Here is a 19,530-nt window from a genome sequence, read left to right as displayed (position 1 = left end):
ATTGTCAGTTATGCCCTTGGGCATCGCCCCCAACTCTGGCTGATGTGATTACTCCACTGGTGAAATGCAAGAAGTGGTGTTTAATTTTGTATGCAAAAAAAATTGAAATTATTGAATGACGAGTTGGAAGTAATTAATTTTAAATGCTGTTAAATAAACATTAAGTCTAAAATTCTGTTTCAGGGAAGGGTTGCAATCTGAGCCTCTTTTGATGTCCTGTGTAACCTTGAAATTTATGGTTGAAGAAAAGCTAGAAAATAGTACTGATGATTAGAACTGGAGCTAGAGTATGCAATAAATCAGTTCTAGTGGGAAGAGCTGAGAATGGATTGTTTTCATGGTTGGGAAAAGTCCACTTGAAAAAGTAATTTTTGTTGCTTCCTGGACCAAAAGCTGGTTCTTTACATTTTTGCACAAAATACAGAAGGCAGAAACGTAGATTTGCAGACATCTTTTTAAAGATAGAGGTAAGTGGGAGGAAATCTGTTAATGAAATCAAAGCAATATTATTAAAATGCATAATAAAGTTATAAACATTTAATAGATTTTTGGCAGTGGGACAAGGTAACTGAATACATTTTAAAGCAATGTTGAAACAGAAAAAAATCTATTCTTCCAAGAAAGAACAGGAAAAAGAGAAAAAGAAAGATGGCTTTCTGTTTTTGAAGTTGCTTGACAAAACACATAGCAATAGAATACAAAAGGCTTCTTTCTAATTGAATTACAAACTGTGTAATAGTTTAAACTGCAACAGCTGGTCTTACGAAGCTACCATATTCCTTGGAGACATGCTCCTTGGATTCTTTTAAGAATCTTACTAGACCAGTTCAACATTGCATTCTAAGTCTTTGTGCTGAAATAGCAAGATGTATAGCAAAACAGCTCAGGCTTTATTAAACAATAACTAAAGTGAAGTGCAGCACATGGTGTTTGTCCATGTCTGTGTTTAAGTTGTATTAATTTTTCTTTAGTAGCATCCTTCTCCCTGTCTCTGCTCTGTTCTATTTTGCTTTGGGCTGTCACATCCTGAAGCAGTCACAGCCTCATAGACAACCCCTTGTTTAATGGGGATTGGAATCACTGGGTAGATCTGGAGTGCTGCTACACATTTTAATTAATAAGTTCAGTGTTGATCCTGGTAATACTTATGAGGGTTTCTTCTTGAGACTGAGGTTTCTCAATCCCTGATGAATTATGTTGGCAAGGAAAAAAGTAAGGCCTGGGAGGTTTTCTAGGCTTCATGAAGTAACTACAGTCATTTGAGTAACAGTCTTAAACTCACACCAGAGAAGTAAATTACTCTGCAATTGGTCACATGAGCTTGAATTTAGATTATTTAGAAAGAGATGGCCAGCTGTGCTTTAGGAACACATCAAACACTGAATGAGAAACTGTCAGCAAAAACCAGAACAACGTATCACCGTTTTTTTTGTGTGTGGAAAGTTCATATGGTTTTATATGTAGTTGTTTTTCTTCAATGGTCAACAGCAAACTAAATATATAACTAAAAATATCTGTTCCTTTGAAAACATATGGTGTTTATGTATTCTGAGAAAAATTTCAGTTGTGCTAATCCTAAATGCCTTTTTTCTGTTTTAGTTTCCAAAATACTGTTTTTAATAGTATAAGCAAAGTAATTGATATTTCTTTCACAGACATAATGATTTTCATTTGTTTAAGTGGAGATTCCTGTAATATTTAAGCATTTGATTAAGGAAGACTTGCTATAAAGCAACTGCATATCAGAATGTATGGTTTTATAACACTGGATCTTGTGTCTTTCCAAAGGTATTCCACAAGTTTATAAAGATAAAATTTCTGTTTAGTAAAATACCTGTGGCACCTGTGATGTTTTTTTCCTGTTTTTAAATTGCTAACTCAGAGAATAACATGCTGATTCATATCAGATGTGTTTTGTCATATCAAAATAATAATACAAGTTTGCTTTAGTAAAGCCCACGTTAGAGAAACAAGCCTGTCATCTGATATGTGTGGATACACACACCCCTCTCTGATATCAGATCTTCACAGCACAAATATTCTGCATCTCTTTTACGTACTGGTTTGTGACAGCTCAAATTCTAATTTTTAAACATGATGATTGTTGTAGTGCAATCACCATAATAGATGCACAGGTGGGCAAAGTGAGACCCTTGAGGTTTATGGTGAAGCCTGGATGTGTTCTGATTTCCAATGTATCTCACGTTGTGTTGAATTGTGTTTGTGCCTTGAATAGTGGTGACCTGCAGGAAGGAAAAATCTGAGGTGAGGAAGTGCTTTGCTCTAACTTTGAAAGTGTGTTTTGTATGCCTCAAGGTGGGAAACAACAGCAGGTGCCATCTGCTTTTTTCATGCAACCAAAGAAGACAATCAGACTGCCAGAAGTACCCTTGGTCTGTAGATTTTGGTAGTATCCATGACATTTGAACCTCTTGAAAATCTTACTTTTTATCTTTTTTAATTACTACCTCTATACATTTTTTTTCCTTTTTTACAGTATTCTGTAACTTCTCTCAAGACCATCCCAGAATTATGTAGAAGGTGTGATTCACAAAATGAAGACAGATCAGGTATGATGCCCACTTCTGTCCACCCATAATTTTCTAGGCTTTTTTAAATCATGCACAATTTGGCAACAATAGCTTCTTGGCAGTGTCCTGCTGTTTTGTTTTTTCTCATTTCTGTACAGTGTTCTGGAAACATGAGTTTCTTTTTTTCAACAGATGTTAGTTCATTAGAAGGAAAGAAAGTTCCAAAAAAGGATTTGGCTGCATGCAGATAAATGTAGGGCTTCATCTCAGCAGCTCCAAACCACAGTATGTGCAACAATTTACTTGAAAACCCGAGAAACCATTGGTGACAAGACGTAATAATGTAGGCGCCAATGAAAAAATGTTGGATACATTTACTACCCATATGGCCACGACCAGTCTGAGGGATTATGTTTTGCCAGAGTCTGAAACTGTATCAAGGATGCTACATGATAGAATCTACTCTAAGGCATACTGTAATAGTTAAGATTAAAGCTGAGTTTTTTAGTTTAATAGTGTAAACTAAATGAAGAATCATGGCATATAGATGAGAAGCAGCTGGAGACCTTCCCCCTGCCCCTGACAAAAAGTGCATCCAGTGTTGTTTTTCAATCTGTAAATCAGATTAATCCTCTTTTATTTTTCTCTTCCTGATGGAGGAGAAATGAATTGGTAAGAGAAGCATTTTTGTTGAGCTATGAAAAGTTTATTGTGCTTTTTGATCTTTTAATTGAACTTTTGTTAATGTTGTTTCATCAAGTACTTTTATAACAGAAACAGGAGATCTGGAATTCATAGGGTGATAGCAGGACTTCAGAGCCATGCTATACTTCAGTAACTTTTATTTCTATATTTCCTTTCAGACTTCTTAAAATTTCTAGTGTGTTTAACTTGAGTTGAAATTTTCTGATTGCTACTTCTTCTAACAGAGTCATTAAAGGCCAGGTCATCACATGCCACTATCCTTGGCAATAAAGAGAAACAAAACTCTCCTTACCATATTTGCTTGCAAGTTACTGCCCGCAGAGGGTATAGCAGTGATTGCACACACAGCATTACTTGTTACGAGCAAAAGCAGGGGAGAAGTGTAAAAGGTGAAGACTCCACTCCATTTGCCCTATCTCATTCTACCCCAGTCTCCCCCTGTCCTCCCCCATGCTCCACTCCATATTCCCCTCATTCTTCCCATCCTGCCCCATTACACCCTTTTATCCTTCCCCTGCCTCATTCCTATCCCTTTTCTTCTCTGTCCTTCCTACCTTTTTGCTAGTTCTTCCCTACTCCCTCATCCCTTGCGTTCTACCAACTTCCCTTTTGTCCCAACTCCTTCCCTTCTTCTTACCCATTCTTACTCCCATTCTCCCTACTCTCTCCCCATTTTCCTATTGTCACACCATTTCTCCACACTATTCTTCTCCCGTTCTTCTCTCATTCCTCCTACCTCCTCCTCTCCTCTTTCCTCTTTTTCGCACACTTCTTCCCTCTTCTGCTCCTCATGCTTCCCTGCCATTCTCCATAGCATTTAATCTGTCATTGCTCCCCACATGCTCCCACCATTTTCTCCCATATTCCTCCTCCCATTCTTCTTTCTCCATTTAAAATTCAGGTAGTAGTCATAAAGTAAAATACAGACCAATAGTAAGGATTAAATACTAGTTATGAGCTCTTCCTTTAGATTGTGGGATGCTGACAACTTGCTGTGTATCTCTCTTGTTCCATGGTTGCCTCTGCAGACACATATTTTTCAATTATGATTTTAATTACATCAGTACTCATCTGTTCCCTTGAAAAGGGGTTGACAGAAGCAAATACAGGGATCGCTGGGAGACAGCAGTAGCTCTGGGGAGTCTGCCAGTGGAAGTTAATTCCAGATTGATTAAAAGTCTTGAGTAAAAAAGAGGCCTTTAGCACTGATAGTATTGTCAAAGTGGAAATAGTACTAAGAGCTGTTTTTTCTTGCTACTTACCACTTACTTTGATGAATAGGAGATGGTACTAAATTTTTTTTATTTTTAATCTGCTTAATCACTGAGTAATAATATAGTGCTGAACAGAAGTGTATCACTTTACATCTCTGTACAAACTTCAGTATTTCAAGTATCTTGAACTACTAACGGAGCTGGATTAGTCAACATTGTGTAAGGCCCAATTTGATGACTTCTCATAGTTGCTTTTGACATAGTCTTTTTGCCTTCATTCTACTGTAGATCATTAAAATAATGTTACCAACGCATTGATGTTGTGTGCTTTTTTTATGAAGATGGATTATATAATAAATCTTTCATGCTACAGCATGAAGAATTCATACTATTTTATATCTGTATTCCATTTTTAATTCAAGTAGTTACAAATATAAAATCTCAGAGGTTTTACAAAGAACTGATCCAACTTTCTACCTCATACTGACTCCTGCTTTGTTAGGGGTTGCATTTCTGCTTTAAAACAGAGAGAACTATGAAAGTAGAACTATCCAAGAATTACTTTTTCAGAAGAGCTAAAAGTTAAGCAGAAGTTGACCATAGATAAGATATGTCATAGTCTAAAAAGCAAATGTCTGTCATCTTTGTCTCAGGAAAATACTTAGTTCACTAAGACAGTTAAGACAAAATTATGGAGAAAGTAAGATTCAATTCTATACCTAAAATATAATTATATATATGGGCAACCATTTTCACCAGCATGATTGTTAGAACAAATTTAAACCAGACAGTTCATCATTATGGAATTACATTTATTAACTATATGGCTAATAATGTGGAAGTTCTACTATTAATTGTTTGCAGATAAGTTTGGTAAATAGCCCTGTAATTCCCATTTTCTTTCCCTCTTTCATGTAAACATTGAATAATAAGTTAGTAACATATGAAAGTATTTGGTTACATTGTTCTCAAATTACTCCAAACACTTTTAATCCTAGGCAAATACTGGTGTTTAGAAGTCAGTGTGCTTTCTCAAGCATTTCACATAATTCCTTCAGCAGATTTTTTTGGTTTTTTTAACTATTTCTGACTGCCTGTAACTTTTGCTCAAATTTGTTCTTTTGGAAAAGGAGGTATTAGAAAATCTGACAAATATTTTCCCAGCGTGTAGTTTTTCCTCCTTGAAATCCTGCCATCACCTCCCTTTAGTGAACAGCACTGGCTGGTGGTGTGTATTGTTGGGAAGGTCCTGTTCCTTCCTCACCCTTTTGCAAGATGTGCATGAAAGTCGTGCAGCAGCACAATCTCAGTCCTGACTCGGAATCAAAGAATCACAGAACATTCTGAGTTCGAAGGTACCCACAAGAATCATCAAAGTCCAGCTCTGGGCCCTGCACAGGACACCCTAAGAGTCACACCATGTGCCTGAGAGCGTTGCCCAAACACTTCTTGAGCTCTGTCAGGCTGGTGCTGTGACCACTTCCCTGGTGAGCCTGTTCAGTGCCCAACCACCCTCTGGGTGAAAAACCTTTTCCTGATATCTGACCTAAGCCTCTCCTGACAGAGTTCTATGCCATTCTCTTAAGTCCTGTCACTGGTCAGCACAGAGACAACATCAGTGTCTGCCTCTCTTGCTTCCCCTCATTAGAAAACTGCAGAACTGCAATGAGGTTTCCCTTCAGTCTCCTCTTCTCCAGGCTGAACAGACCAAGCAACCTCAGCCACTCCTGATATGGCTTCCTCTCAAGGCCCTTTACCATCTTCGTTGCCCTCCTTTGGACACTCTGTAATAGCTTTAGATCCTCCTTATATTGTGGCACCCAAAGCTTCACAGAGGCCTTAAGCTGAGGCTGCCCCAGTGCAGAGCAGAGCGGGACAATCCCCTCTCTTGCCCGGCTGGCGATGCTGGGCCTGATGCACCCCAGGACACGGGTGGCCCCCCTGGGTGCCAGGGACACTGCTGAATCATATTCAAGTTCCTACAGACCAGGATTCCCGGGTCCTTTCCATGGCTCTGCTCTCCAGCCCCTCATTCCCCAGTGTGTCCATACACCCAGGGTTACCCCATCTGAGGAGCAGAATGTGTCACTTTCCCTTGTGAAGCTTCATACAGTTGGTGATTGCCCAGGCCTCTGATGTGTCAAGGTCTCTCTCCAGGCCTCTCTGTCTTCAGAGGGAGTAAACAGCTCCTAATTTTGTATCATCTGCAAACTTACTATTCCTTCAAGTCCTGTGTTCAAGTCCCTTATGACTTCTCTGAGTCCTTCTCAGATTTAGGGAATTCTGATTTGGGAAAATTCCAAGGGATCCTTGGAGCCAAAATATATGTGCCAGTGCCCCCAGATTATAAGGGGAAAGATATATGGGACTGACAAAAAATTGCAGGGAAAATCATGGTTTATCGACAATAAAGTGTGATTAAGGATACTTGTTTTTTCTACAATCATGCATCAAGGTAACAGTCTTTTAGGAAGCATAACCACTAAGGTGGACATTAGCTCAGTTGTTTAGTGCAAGGTGCTAATTAACTGAAAGATTGTGGGTTTAAGCCCGGTACAGGCCGTTCACTTAAAAGCTGGACTCAATATTCCATATGGGTCCCTTCCAAGTCAGAATAGTCTGTGATTCTGTCATTGTTTATCTTCAAAGATAGAAAATTAAAGAGTGTAGTTTAGAAATCGACCTAGCTAGCACATTTTTCCTGAAATGAAGTGTTAGCCAGAGTGCCCGTTGATTTCCAGCATTGTTTAACATAGACTGATGACCTGAAACAGAAATCAGTCCTTTATGCTTTTGTTATTAACCATGAAATTGGTTGCTTTCTTTCTGCGCAAATTTTCTAAGGACACTTGAACAAATGGTTCAAGACATCTGTGTTCAACAAGCTTCACTGAACCATGTCATTGTTGAAGTATATTCTGTCATCTGTGATGACTTTCAGTTGTCATTAAATGGATGTTTCAAATGAAGGCAATATACTACTTTAGATCTTTATTCACAGATTGATAAGAACAAATTCACCTTTAATGTCCAGCAGTTACCCTTCTGCACTGCTTTATTCATTCCCAAAGTAGCTGCCATTTGAAAATATATTCAAAATACTAGTTTCATAATTGAGAAAAATAAATAAATCAATGAACAAAAAATTACAGAAAAGTTCTGTCTCAAGCTCTTGGTAGTTTTTATTTGTATGATAAAATAAAGTAATATTTGATTTGGAAGCAGTGTTAAAAGGCATCAGTTTCACAGATCTGTTCTCCAAATATCTCCCAGGTAAATATGTCTGAAACAATACAATACTGATTGGATCATTCCTTGGTAGAATACTGAGGAATTTTCTTAGTAAAAAAACAATTGTGTTATCTACATACAAGGTATTTTCCTACCTAAGTTTTGCATCCTTCCTCTTCCTTTTTCATGCATTTTGTGCCAGAATGACCTCTTCTGGTTTTTTTATTAGAACTTTGCTTGCTACCTTCCTTTTACATCCATAGAACAGTCTACGCAAAGTAACCCAATTTACTAATTTCAAAATTTTCTTTGCCTTTCCTGTATTCTCTACTTTTGAATGACAGCTTCTGTATTATTCTTCCTCAAGCCAAGATAAGACAAATATTCATTCACTGAGACTCAAAATGTTTGAATTACCTGAAAAAGATGCACTGTTATTTAAAAACGTAAATTGTTATTTACCCTGTATACCCTTTCTTTCTTCTTTAGAGTGACTTGAAATTCCACTAAAATGGGAACAAACCCTCTCCGTTCTTATCTGTCCAGGGTTGTTCTTTAATTCAGGTTCTCATGCTCTAGAGTTTATGTTAAAGAGCTCTAGTGTGTACTCCTGGTACAGGTTATTGATATATTAAAACTGTAAAACAGTGCCACCTTCAGTTAAAATGAATTCGGTTAAATATGAATTTTGTGGTATTAATAAAGGAGTAAATAGATATTCAGATCTGGCTCTGATTATCCATCGATTTGTAAGAGACACCCCTTCCTCTATCACATGGAGCCCACATCCTGCTGCCAGTGTTGGAGATACATTGGTGATAACAACCATGAGTTTTCTGAGTTTCCCTAGTGTATTCAACACCTCAGCACCTGTATATAGAGTCAGAATCACAGTGCTTTAAATGGAATTAATGTGAGTCTTAATTGATTCAAGAGTCTCTGCTGAAGGCATATCACAAGGAAGAAGTTCAGACATTTCTTTCAGATGACAGTAAAGCTCAAAATACGAAACTTTGGGTAGACTTACTGCAGGCCTCCTCTCAGTATTACACAAGCAGTATGTTGAAATAGTGCATTAAAAAAAGTATGGGCAGTTGTCAATGCTATTCACAGACTTTCTTAATGTAAAACACGCCACTGTTATTTTCATTATACTCAATAATGATGGTAAATGTCCATTAAAAATTGACAATTTAGAGGTGTTCTGATGTTTGGCATTAGACTGTAAGTATCACAGAAACTGCCTGTCACAAGGGTAAAGTTTCATCTTTGCATGAGGTTGTCTTGATGGTTGGAGAAAACTCATTTACCTGTAGTTCTACAGATGCTTGTATACCAGATAAAATTCCCCCTCTCACCTCCCCATGCTCTAGACATACAGATGATCGAAAAATACTCTGGAGTACAAAAAATGCTTCCAACTGGAAACATGTTATAAGGGTCAATTTTGATTCCTGAAAATAGAATCAGATGGGGATTAAATTGAAAGACAAGTTGCTTCCTGATTGCCCTCTTTTCTGCTTATTTGCCCCCAGTAGTTCTAGGACATGTGTAAGTAAAGAAATAGATTAAAAAAACAATAAAAAAACCTGCAGGCCTCTGGATTCATTTGCGTTTTTTCTTCCTCAAGAAGAACAGAGAGCACAATATATGGTGAAGAAGTACATTTGCAAATTTGACCCTTGCAGGTTTTCATCAGAAAAAGTATTTTTTGTGCCAGAGAAATACTTTGGCATGTCAGGTTTATCAGCAGCTAACATTTCTTTACTGATATGAATAAAGCCTGCAGTTTTTGTGTTCCTCTTTCTTTTTGCTTCAGTAATACAACAGTAGGATTATCCAAAACTCTTACATAAATGAATAAAAGTTTAGGAAATAATTTTGGCACACCTGAGGAAAAAAATTTCATCACCTTTTAGGAGTGTACCAGAATTATTGTCAGATTCTGGAATCAAACTAGTTGCTCCATTTTGTAGCCTTCTGCCTTAAACTCAGACCATCTTTTACTGTTGTTTATAAAAGAATCAAACAGTACTTATTTGACCCAGACTTTTAATGGTCCCTGTCTGAGTTCATAAGTATGGAGAGATGAGCAAGAGGCTTTTCCTCTGGAGCAGCTGTTTAAGACTACTCAACATAACTCCTGCTGTGCTGGTGCTTTGGAGGCTATAGGCAACACTTGCTTTTGCTTCTTTGGGGAACATGCATCTGAAAGCAGAATGAAAGAGATTCAAGCGATGTCCTGGTCCACTCCAGGCTATGGCTTCAGTGTCGTGTAGAGGAAACCATGCTGTAACTGCCTAGGGACTGGTGCAACTCCTAAGGAGTAAATGGCACAAAGAAATACTGTGCTTCCTAATTTTTCTTCCCTTCAGCTGTATGGTTAAACACTATCCTCTAATCCTTTATTAAAAGCAGTGTAAATTCATAATCTCAGTTAAGTAAAGAGGATGTTTTTAAGTCAATAAAAATATTGCTAACTGATTTTGGTGTTCCAGGTTTTTTTCTGGAAAAATAGAGTTTGTAAAGAGATGTTGGGAAGAAAAACAATGAAAAATGGAAGTACCTTACTCTGCTCTAACTTTAATGAAAGAAAGGAGAAATACATGACTTCACAATTAACCGAGGCAGATTTTGTAACAGACATCATTGCTTCTTCTTAGTGTCCTATTTTACAATTCAGTCAGCAGTGGTTTATGTAAATGCATGTTATTAAAGTTAAAAGTGGAGAAAGTGAAGCAACAAAATACATATAAGCTTAAATAAAGTGACGACAAACAAAATGTTGATGCCTTTTCCTCTGTCTAGACCCCTGTGTTGAAAGCAGTGTTTTCATAAAACTCAGACAGAATTCATTTCCATACTGAGTGCTTAATAGTTCCTGTCAGAACAAAACAGCTGGGAAACATATGGTATCCATTTCCCTGTATCACTTGGAAAAAATTTCACATGTAAATAAAACCAACATAAAAGTGTAGGCCTTTGAACCTAGAATCTTATACAATACATAAATAAGTCAGTACAGTGCATTCTTTGTATTGGCCCACTAAGTTGCATGCCTTTTGATTATTGTTATTTTTATTTCTTCTTCAGAAATGTTTTCTTAAGCACTTCCAAAAGTATTAATGTAATTTTCAGACATCCATAACTACTGAGCCATACTAATCTTTTACTTCAGATATTAATGTTTCACTGAAAGTGTATATATCTGTTTCCTTAGGAAGGTGTTCATGGCAAATTGTGTGTTTTGACCACAAGTTAGATCCCACTGATATGCAGTTAGCACATGTTATAAATCTGCTTTCTTTAAACAGTATTCTTGACTTTTAGAATGCATTAACTCTTAGTGTACATTGAAAGGAGCATAGTAACTCCCTAAATGCTTTTGTGGTTTTAGTGCTGTCCCTCAACTGAAAATAACAAAAGAAAGAAAACTCGTTGCCAGAATTCCACTGATTATGTAGATCATAAATATCACCAGCTGGGACTGTGTGAAGGAGTGCAAATTCAGTAGGATTGAGTTCAAGTTCAGTAGGATTAGGAGTTTGGTTGGCTTGATCTCCTTTCCTCCTCCCAAGTCAGATTCACTCGTCAAACTATCCTGCAGTGCCCTGAAATAATTGTCTGGAAGATCCACATAGGGGGGTGTGTGTGTGTGCATGGGTGTGGGTGTACACAGGTTATACATATAAGGGATGGAAAGTTTGACAGAGAAGCCCAACACAGAGAGGAGAAAATCAGAAGGAAACATCATACCTCAATAAGTAGGCTTAATTTTTAGATCAGAGAATCACAGAATTGATTTAGGCTTGCAGTGTTCACTTAAGATGTCTAGTTCAACAACTGTGCTTAAGCAGGGCAGCTAGAGCAGGTTAAGCCAGGTCTGTGTCCAGTTGAATTCTGAGTGTCTCTAAGGATGGAGATTTCACAAAGTCTCTGGGCAACTGTGCCAGTGTTTGACCAGCCTCACAATAAAAAAGTGTTTTCTTGTGTTCTGATAGATTTTCTTGTATTTTACTTTGTGCTGGCCGCCTCTTGTCCTGTCATGGAGAAAAGCCTTGTTACCTCTTCTTAATGATGAGATTCCTCCTGACCCTTTCCTTCCCCAAGCTAAACAGTCCCAGGTCTCAGTTGCTGTTCATGAATTTCTACTTCTTGTAAGAAAGATCCATCTTCCAGAGGAAACAGGCCTTAAAAATTGAGTTGTTGTTACTGATGCTAAAACAAATCCACTAAAAAGTTTTGACTACCTCTTTTGTTGCCCTCACAGAAAATCATCCTACTCTTATGATGCCTCTCAATGCAGAGCAGAGTGCAGACTAATAGTTGGACAGGACCACAGTAAATGCCACCAGGCTATTGTGCACAGAGTGGGTCAGGTTGGAAGGGACCACAGTGGGTCATCTGGTCCAACCTCCCTGCTGAAGCAGGGCGATCCCAGAGCACACTGCACAGGATTGTGCCAGGTGGCTCTTGAATATTTACAGTGAAGGAGAATCCACAAGCTCTGGACAAACTATTCCAGTGCTCAGTCACCTACACAGTAAAGAAGTTCTTCCTCATGTTCGGGTGGAGCTTCCTGTGCATCAGTTTCTGCCCATTGCCTCTCCTTCTATTGCTGGGCACCACTGAGCATAGCCTGGTCCATCCTCTTGACACCCTCCCATCACATACTCATAGACAGGGATGAGGTTCTTCCTCAGTTGTCTCTTCTCAAGGCTAAACAGGCCCAGCTCCCTCAGCCTTTCCTATTGAGAGAGACGATCCTGTCCCTTAATAGTAACAGCCCTCTGCTGGAGCCACTCCAGGAGCTCCATGTCTCACTTGCACTGAGGACTGGGCACAGCACTCCAGATGTGGCCTCATCCAGGCCAAGTAAATGGGGAGGATCACCTCTAGATCCTTGCTGGCAATGCTCTTCCTAATGCACCCCAGGATACCATTGGCCTTCTTGGGCACAAGCACACATTGTTGGCTCATGGATGACTTGTGTTCTTGGTTAGAACTTGATTAGAATGAATTATTTGTAACTATTACAATATACATCCTTGAAGAAAGTTTCTTTTCAGGAATGTCAGATTCTTCAGTTTTGCTAGAGATTCTGTTAAATCTGTTTAGATGTTATAATATAATTCTTGTTTCCAATGTTTGGGCAGGTGTATCTTTAAAGCATGCTATCATGTCACATGTCAGGTAGCACTCACTGCTAAATCAAATTCCTCTGTTTCTCTAGTTTCCAGCAGCAGCTGGAACTGTGGGGTCTCAACTCTTCTTGGAAATGCACAGAAACCAACAGGAATTACAGATGTGTGCAATAAATTCAGACCAGTGAAGAGAGTTTCCCCATTAAAGCATCAGCCAGAAAGCTCTGAGAACAATGAAAGTGATGACCAGGAGAACCAGAAGGGAGAATACCAGAAAGGCAGTGATTCTCAGTCTGCACCTCCAAATGATGACCAGAGTCCAGGAGAAGGAGAGAGCCTTAAAAGCAAAAGCACAGAACCTGCTGTTTTGCTTGGGGAGCTGGAGCACTATGACCTGGATATGGATGAGATTTTGGATGTGCCTTACATTAAATCAAGTCAGCAACCTGTTCCTTTTACAAAGGTAGCTCCTGAGAAAAAACTTTTGAGTGTGTGTTCAACCATGAATGGTCTAAGTGGCAAGAGCTGTCCTGCAGGGAGCACAGAGAGCTCGCCTGCTGGCGGGACACAGTTCTGTGTGCTGTCTCCTGTGAAAGGCGCTCAGCTGAGAAAAATGCAGCCCATTGTCCTCGATCAGCACAAGCATTCAGCAGAAGAATTAGAGCTTTCCCAGCCTTTAGTTAAGTGTAGCTCAGCCCATGAATCTGAAGCCCAAGGCAAGGGCTTCCTCAGCAGGACACTTGTTGATCCTCATGCTCACAAAGCTGAGAAGACTATGCCGAACTGCCACCGGAGGACTTTCCACCTGCAGACGGCAGTGGCAGAAAGCAAGCAGCTAGAGGAACTGAGCATGAACTGGAGCAGCGCAGGGGGCCCAGAAGAGAGGAGCGAAGAGGTGAAAAAAATTAAGAGCATCTTAAATATTGTAAAGGAAGGCCAAATCTCTTTGCTGGTAAGTATCATCTTTTTCATAAAAAATGTAGAATAAAGTGATCTATGATATGGTTTATTAAGCCAGCTAAGCTGATGAAGTTCATATTTTGAACCACTGCCCATTTTATCTTGTAGACTCCTAAGAAATTAAGCATATGGGCTTCCAAATGGAAAGCATTAATATTTAAATAAAATATGTAGCAAAACCAAGATGCTAGTTTAATGTCTGTATAGCCAAGATTGCTGTTTTATGCAGTACACTGAAATTATAAAGAAGGCAGACATTTTAACTAATAGAATCACATAAATATCGAATTTAAATCCTAACCGAGTTTTGCCTTTCATGTTTGTGGGTCACTTTGCTCAATTATTTCTGGTTTACCACTGTTGTTATGTAGAGGTTGATGATGAGAACAGAGAGGCTTCTGTTGTATTCTGATTATTATTCAGGAGTGTTTATGCTGTCTTGTTGCAGCAGCATTCTCACGCAGGAGCTTTCTCTAAAGCCTCGTTGGCCTCTGACCCATATGAAGTTTTTTTAGTAAATTCTAACACTGTGATCAGGCACTGTCAATGATGGTTTCCAAAGTAACTGGTTGCAAGTTAGCACAATGATGCAGAGCATGTGATCTCCACACGGAACAACTGGTGAAGGCACAGTGTATGTATAAAAACTAGTTTTGTTAGATTTTTGTTTAGCTTCTCTGTTTACCAGTCTAGCTCAAGCACAAAGGCATGCTGTTAACATAGAAGCATGAACAAAGGAAGATATTCAAAACTAGACAGAGGCAGAAGAGAATATTAGATTAGTCATTAAGAAATAAAAGCAAGTTAAATTCATCCTTAAATAGGAATTGGGGTGAAAAAAGAGGACATCATAGGTAAGAAAATATGTATTTTTTCCCAGCTGGTTGAAACCTCTTCAAGAAGTACACTCATGGAACAATACTCTAGCAAGACTGCATAACTCTAGGAACTTAGTTATTGCTACTCCTTGACTTTGTCTTTAATCTTTTGTTTTCCTTTTGGAGTTTCTCAATCCAATTGTTTTGTCTTTAAATTAGAATTGGGCAGAAATATTGTATTACATTATGGTGGTGTAGAACTTCGAGTAAATATCCAAACATATTTTTCCATGGAAACAAGCTATCACATAAAGCTCTTCTGTCATGTGCTTTAGCTACGTTTTAAATGGTGCTTAAACTAAGCTACCGCTTTTGTGATGAGCAAAATTAATCAGGAATGTCTTTCAGAAGTCACGGATGTTTTCTCTTCAACTACTCATCAATATAATGCCAAAAAAAAAAAAAAAAAAAAAAAAAAAGGGGGAGAGAAAACTCAGACAGAAGTTATTAAAATGTGGGTATTTTTGCAGCTACTTCATTGATCAGACTAGTGCGAAGACTTAAAGCCACTCAAGATCTTGCACTGTTGCATGACAATTGCATGAGAAGGAAACTTCGCAATCAGTCAAGCCAGCGAACATCCCACCTCTGTCCTTGTGCTAATAGTACCCAATTTCTATACACTGAAGTAAAAAGCTCTGGATTTTGACTTATAAAAGAACATGACTGTTGGGAAGCCTTCTTGTGTTTGGCTTGTGTCTTGGGCTGTGAGGATAAATGTATCTTTTTATCCTTAGCTGTAACTAACATACAGCTTTTTTTAACAGCCACATTTAGCAGCAGATAATCTGGATAAGATCCATGATGAATGTGACAACAATCTGTTGCATGTAGCAGCATCAAAGGGACATGCAGAATGCCTGCAGCATCTCACTTCTTTGATGGGTGAAGACTGTTTGAATGAACGAAACATTGAGCAGCTAACTCCAGCTGGATTAGCAATAAAGGTAACAGGCCCTTTCTCTACTGTAATGTGACATAAAGGTCATTTAGTTTTCTCCTGTGATGGCAGTAAGAAATGCATCCATCAGGATGTTATTTTTCAAGCTTTTTAAGTGGGAAAAAAAACCCCTGTTGGCTGGTACTACATAAGCAAAGTAAAATGGATTACTACACAAGATGTAATATCCACTCTATAACACTGACAATTTTTACCTTGCTGTCAAAGCATATACATTAATTTTTAAATCAGTCTACTGAATCTAAAGACTATTTGTTATGTTTTAAGTAGCTTTCACTTAACTTGGATTCAGTTGTTTCTTTAGGGAGCATAACAGTTTCTTGGTTTCTTACATATACTGGTATAATCTTGTAAGACAAGTGTGAGAACAATTTTACAAAGCATAAAAGCACCTGGAAGTGAAAATTCCCAGTTGTCTAAAGCAGTTGCATCAAAGTTAAAATGTACATGTTGTAGAACAACAACCTGTTAAAATCTGAAAAAAATTATTGTCCAAGCTTTCAGGAAAACTTACTATGTAGGAATTATGAAAATTCATGGTGTTACTACACTAAAATAAAAGATAGCGCAGGAAGGCTGATGATTCAATCATAGTGATTCTGGTTCTTTGATTGAATGTCACTCCTTTCATCCTCTAAATACCTTAAGAACAAAGAAGGGAAGGGATGAAATATAATACAGGAGTTTCTGTTTCTTTGGGGGGTTTATTGTTATTTGCTTCCTGGGAAAAGTTTAGAAACTGAGAAAAGACTGGTGGATTCCAACCTGCCATTTTGCATATTTGAGGCACACTTCAATCACCTAGGGCCCTGGTGTAGGTGGCAGGGTTGGGTTTTTTGATTTTTCTGGGTCAAGCCATATGAATAGAAAATTAAACTGATACCTAGTTATACTAATGAAATGCTCTGATATCTTGGCCCATGTCAAACTGTTTAGTTACAGTCTGCCAATTTAAAGTCCTGCAAAATTTTAGCAATTTTTCTTTCTTGTTTTTTCAAGGTTGGTATATAATGTGTTTGTAAGCCAATAAATTCTGATACTTACCTCTTTTGTGGAAAACAGGTGCACACCCCATATAGTACAAAATTATGGGAGTTACAGTGGTATAAAGGAGGAGCAAAAAAAATAAGTATCATTGTATCAGTGTTGAAAACTACTCTGGAAGTAAGGATCAAGAGCCACAAAATTTAGTTATGCCAGATCACTTAAAGGCTCTTACAGGACCTTGCATTGACCGAGGACAAGTCCAGTCATGCAAGTCATCATTAGATATTTGTGCTGGAGCACCCACACTAACAGGAAGAACTCCATCACATTTACACTCTCTTCTGTGAATGACAAAGTATGATCAAGTATTATTGAAGGTAAAGGAACCAATGTATTATTGAAGGTAAAGGAACCAATGTTTAAATCAGTCTGCCTTTCTGCAGAAAAAGACAAAAGGTTTTATTGGCTTATTCTTTAAATCTTCAATCAAACTGGAAATTTTTAATAATTGTGATAAGCTTTTTGCTCTCTAGTAGATGTGTTTAGAATGGAAACACTTGGAATTTAGACTTTTTTTTTGCTTGTTTAGAGTGGTCAGCTGGAGTGTGTTCGATGGATGGTGAGTGAAACAGAAGCTATTGCGGAACTCAGTTGCTCAAAAGACCACCCAAGCCTTATCCATTATGCAGGTTGCTATGGCCAGGTATGACCTTCTTTTACATTTTCATAGATTACTTGGGTGCTTGTACAAGAATTTAAGTTAAAGCATGTGTATCATTTTATGACTTTTAATTGCAGATGCTCTGAATTAGTTCAAGTATAGCAAAATCTTTCCCAACTTAATCTGTGTAATTTTTTCCGCATTTTCCCTCTGAAGTTGTTTTTTTATTTTTGGTTGGTTGGGTTTTGTTTTACAAGCTTTGAGTAATGGCAAGGAGAAGATTAGCTGGCATATTAGGCCAACCAGTAAATCCCAAGAATATCTACGGAGATTAGTTGTCATCTGGAGGACTCATAGGACACATCAGAAGAGCAACAAAAATTTGCAGTTTAAGAATTCATTGTATTGGCAGTGAAGTATGGTGGAACTTGAACATCACCTGTCTAGCTTTAGCCACTTCCATTGAAAACTACATACAAAAATATGTTGTAGATGCACAGAATATTCTGAGTTGGAATGGACCACAAGGATCATCAAGTCCAGCTCTTAAATGGCCCATATGGGGATTGATCCCAAAAGCTTGGTGTTATTAGTACCATGCTCTACCCAACTGAGCTAATTGTAAACCAGTCCTGTTTCACACCTAACGTGTCTGTTATTGTAATAGTGAGACACCACTGAAGTACAGCATTCTAGTGCTTGGCTAATATCTGGAGGAACATTACACAACATTCTCTTTCCACAACATCTGTTTTTCCCTAAGTAGACCTTGCAATAATCCCTCTTCGGGGGACCTTCTCCAGGATCTACTATGGAAGGAATGGTGAACAGTTACTCTTCTTTAATCTCTTTGGCAGATGGACCATTTTATCGCACAGTTTCTTCGACAGACATTAAAGATAAATTATAGAATCACAGATTCATAGAATGGTTTGGGCTGGAAAGGACCTTAAAAATCATCTAGCTCCAACCCCCCAGACACTGGCAGGGACACCAAACCTCACTGATTTTGTAGTGATGCCTTTTACTCTTGTTAAGAGAGAACAAACAAAATATAACCACCGAGAAAATCATTCTTTGATGTGTGTGATTGTCTCATTCAATGCCATACAATTATTGTGACATATTTTTGCTGCTTAACTGCTTCTGTCCAAGCATGTACTGTAGGGGAAAGGAGAGGCAGTTTTGGAAGGTTATGGAGCTGGAGGTCTACCCTTTCTCCTGCTGTTTCTACAGGCACACAGACACCCTTGTTTTCATGCTGTGCAAAGACCTCCTTTTTTTGCACTTACCTACTATGCAGATGTTACTGGTGCAAGATAGGATCCTGCTGGATATTCAGATTAATGGTGTTAGCATGTTTGCTGTAAACCCAGCACTGAGGATAGGGAATATGTAAGCCAGACCAGAACTGGATTAGAGAGAAGAGTGTTTGCTACTGGGAAGAAAGAGTTTGAAAGAGAAAGTTGCATGTGAACTTAAATTCATATCTTCACTTGATTAACCTAATTTTGTCCTTGTCTCTAAAGGTATTTATATAAGATAAAGCCAATGAAGCTTTGGGGTTTTTTCAGTGAGCTATGCTATCTAGTGCCACAAATGGATCTGGCACACTTTATCTAGATTAATTTCAGAGCAGAACGGAAGCTCTACCACTTAAGAAACACCAGCCACCCATGAAATTTGCCAAGATGACATATAAATTGCTGCCAAATTTTCTTAGTTAGCTGAATGCCAAAGAAAGTTCATATGTGATGTCAATTATCTTTTTTTTATAATCCATAAACTACCTGAAAACATGAGGGAATGTTGAGGCTGAAGGGGTACTAGACTATCTTACCCAAGTTTGTTAAGAAAAAAAAAATCTTTGAGAAATTTAAATGCTTACTTAGCGCTGTCCTTGAAGCTTTAATTTATTTTACCATTACTTACACGAGAGATAATCCATGTAAACACTGGTCTTGGCAGAATTACAAGAGTAGTATTTTTACAAGGAAGACCTGTTATTGAATCCTTTCCTAAAAGAGTCAGTCCATCCATTGTGTCCCCAGGCATTAGACACGCACGCCATAATTTTCTTCAAGAATCATAATTTAGGATGGGCAGCAGAAGGGAGTTCATAGCAAAGTTCCTATGTTAATAGTCATCAAACTACAGTCATGGCCTGTCTCCAAGGATGTGTCAACAACATTATATTTTTCCAATGAGAGAGGGACCATATAAATTAATCTGATTGAAAAGAACAAAAGCTCAAAGTC

General features: G+C 38.2%; 1 protein-coding gene across 2 annotated transcripts in view; it reads left to right on the top strand.

The window, feature by feature from the left end:
• SNCAIP (synuclein alpha interacting protein) overlaps positions 1–19,530 on the top strand; it is an 88,305-nt gene that overhangs the window by 44,418 nt on the left and 24,357 nt on the right. For both annotated transcript variants that reach the window (XM_032096427.1, XM_032096428.1), the window contains exons 3-6: positions 2,498–2,570; positions 12,915–13,777; positions 15,431–15,610; positions 17,201–17,314. In XM_032096427.1, coding sequence (XP_031952318.1) covers positions 2,498–2,570; positions 12,915–13,777; positions 15,431–15,610; positions 17,201–17,314 — 1,230 coding nt within the window. The remainder of the gene's footprint in view (positions 1–2,497; positions 2,571–12,914; positions 13,778–15,430; positions 15,611–17,200; positions 17,315–19,530) is intronic.

The sequence above is a fragment of the Corvus moneduloides genome, chromosome Z, assembly GCF_009650955.1.
Source record: "Corvus moneduloides isolate bCorMon1 chromosome Z, bCorMon1.pri, whole genome shotgun sequence".
NCBI lineage: Eukaryota > Metazoa > Chordata > Aves > Passeriformes > Corvidae > Corvus > Corvus moneduloides.
This window is presented reverse-complemented; position numbering and strand designations above follow the sequence as displayed.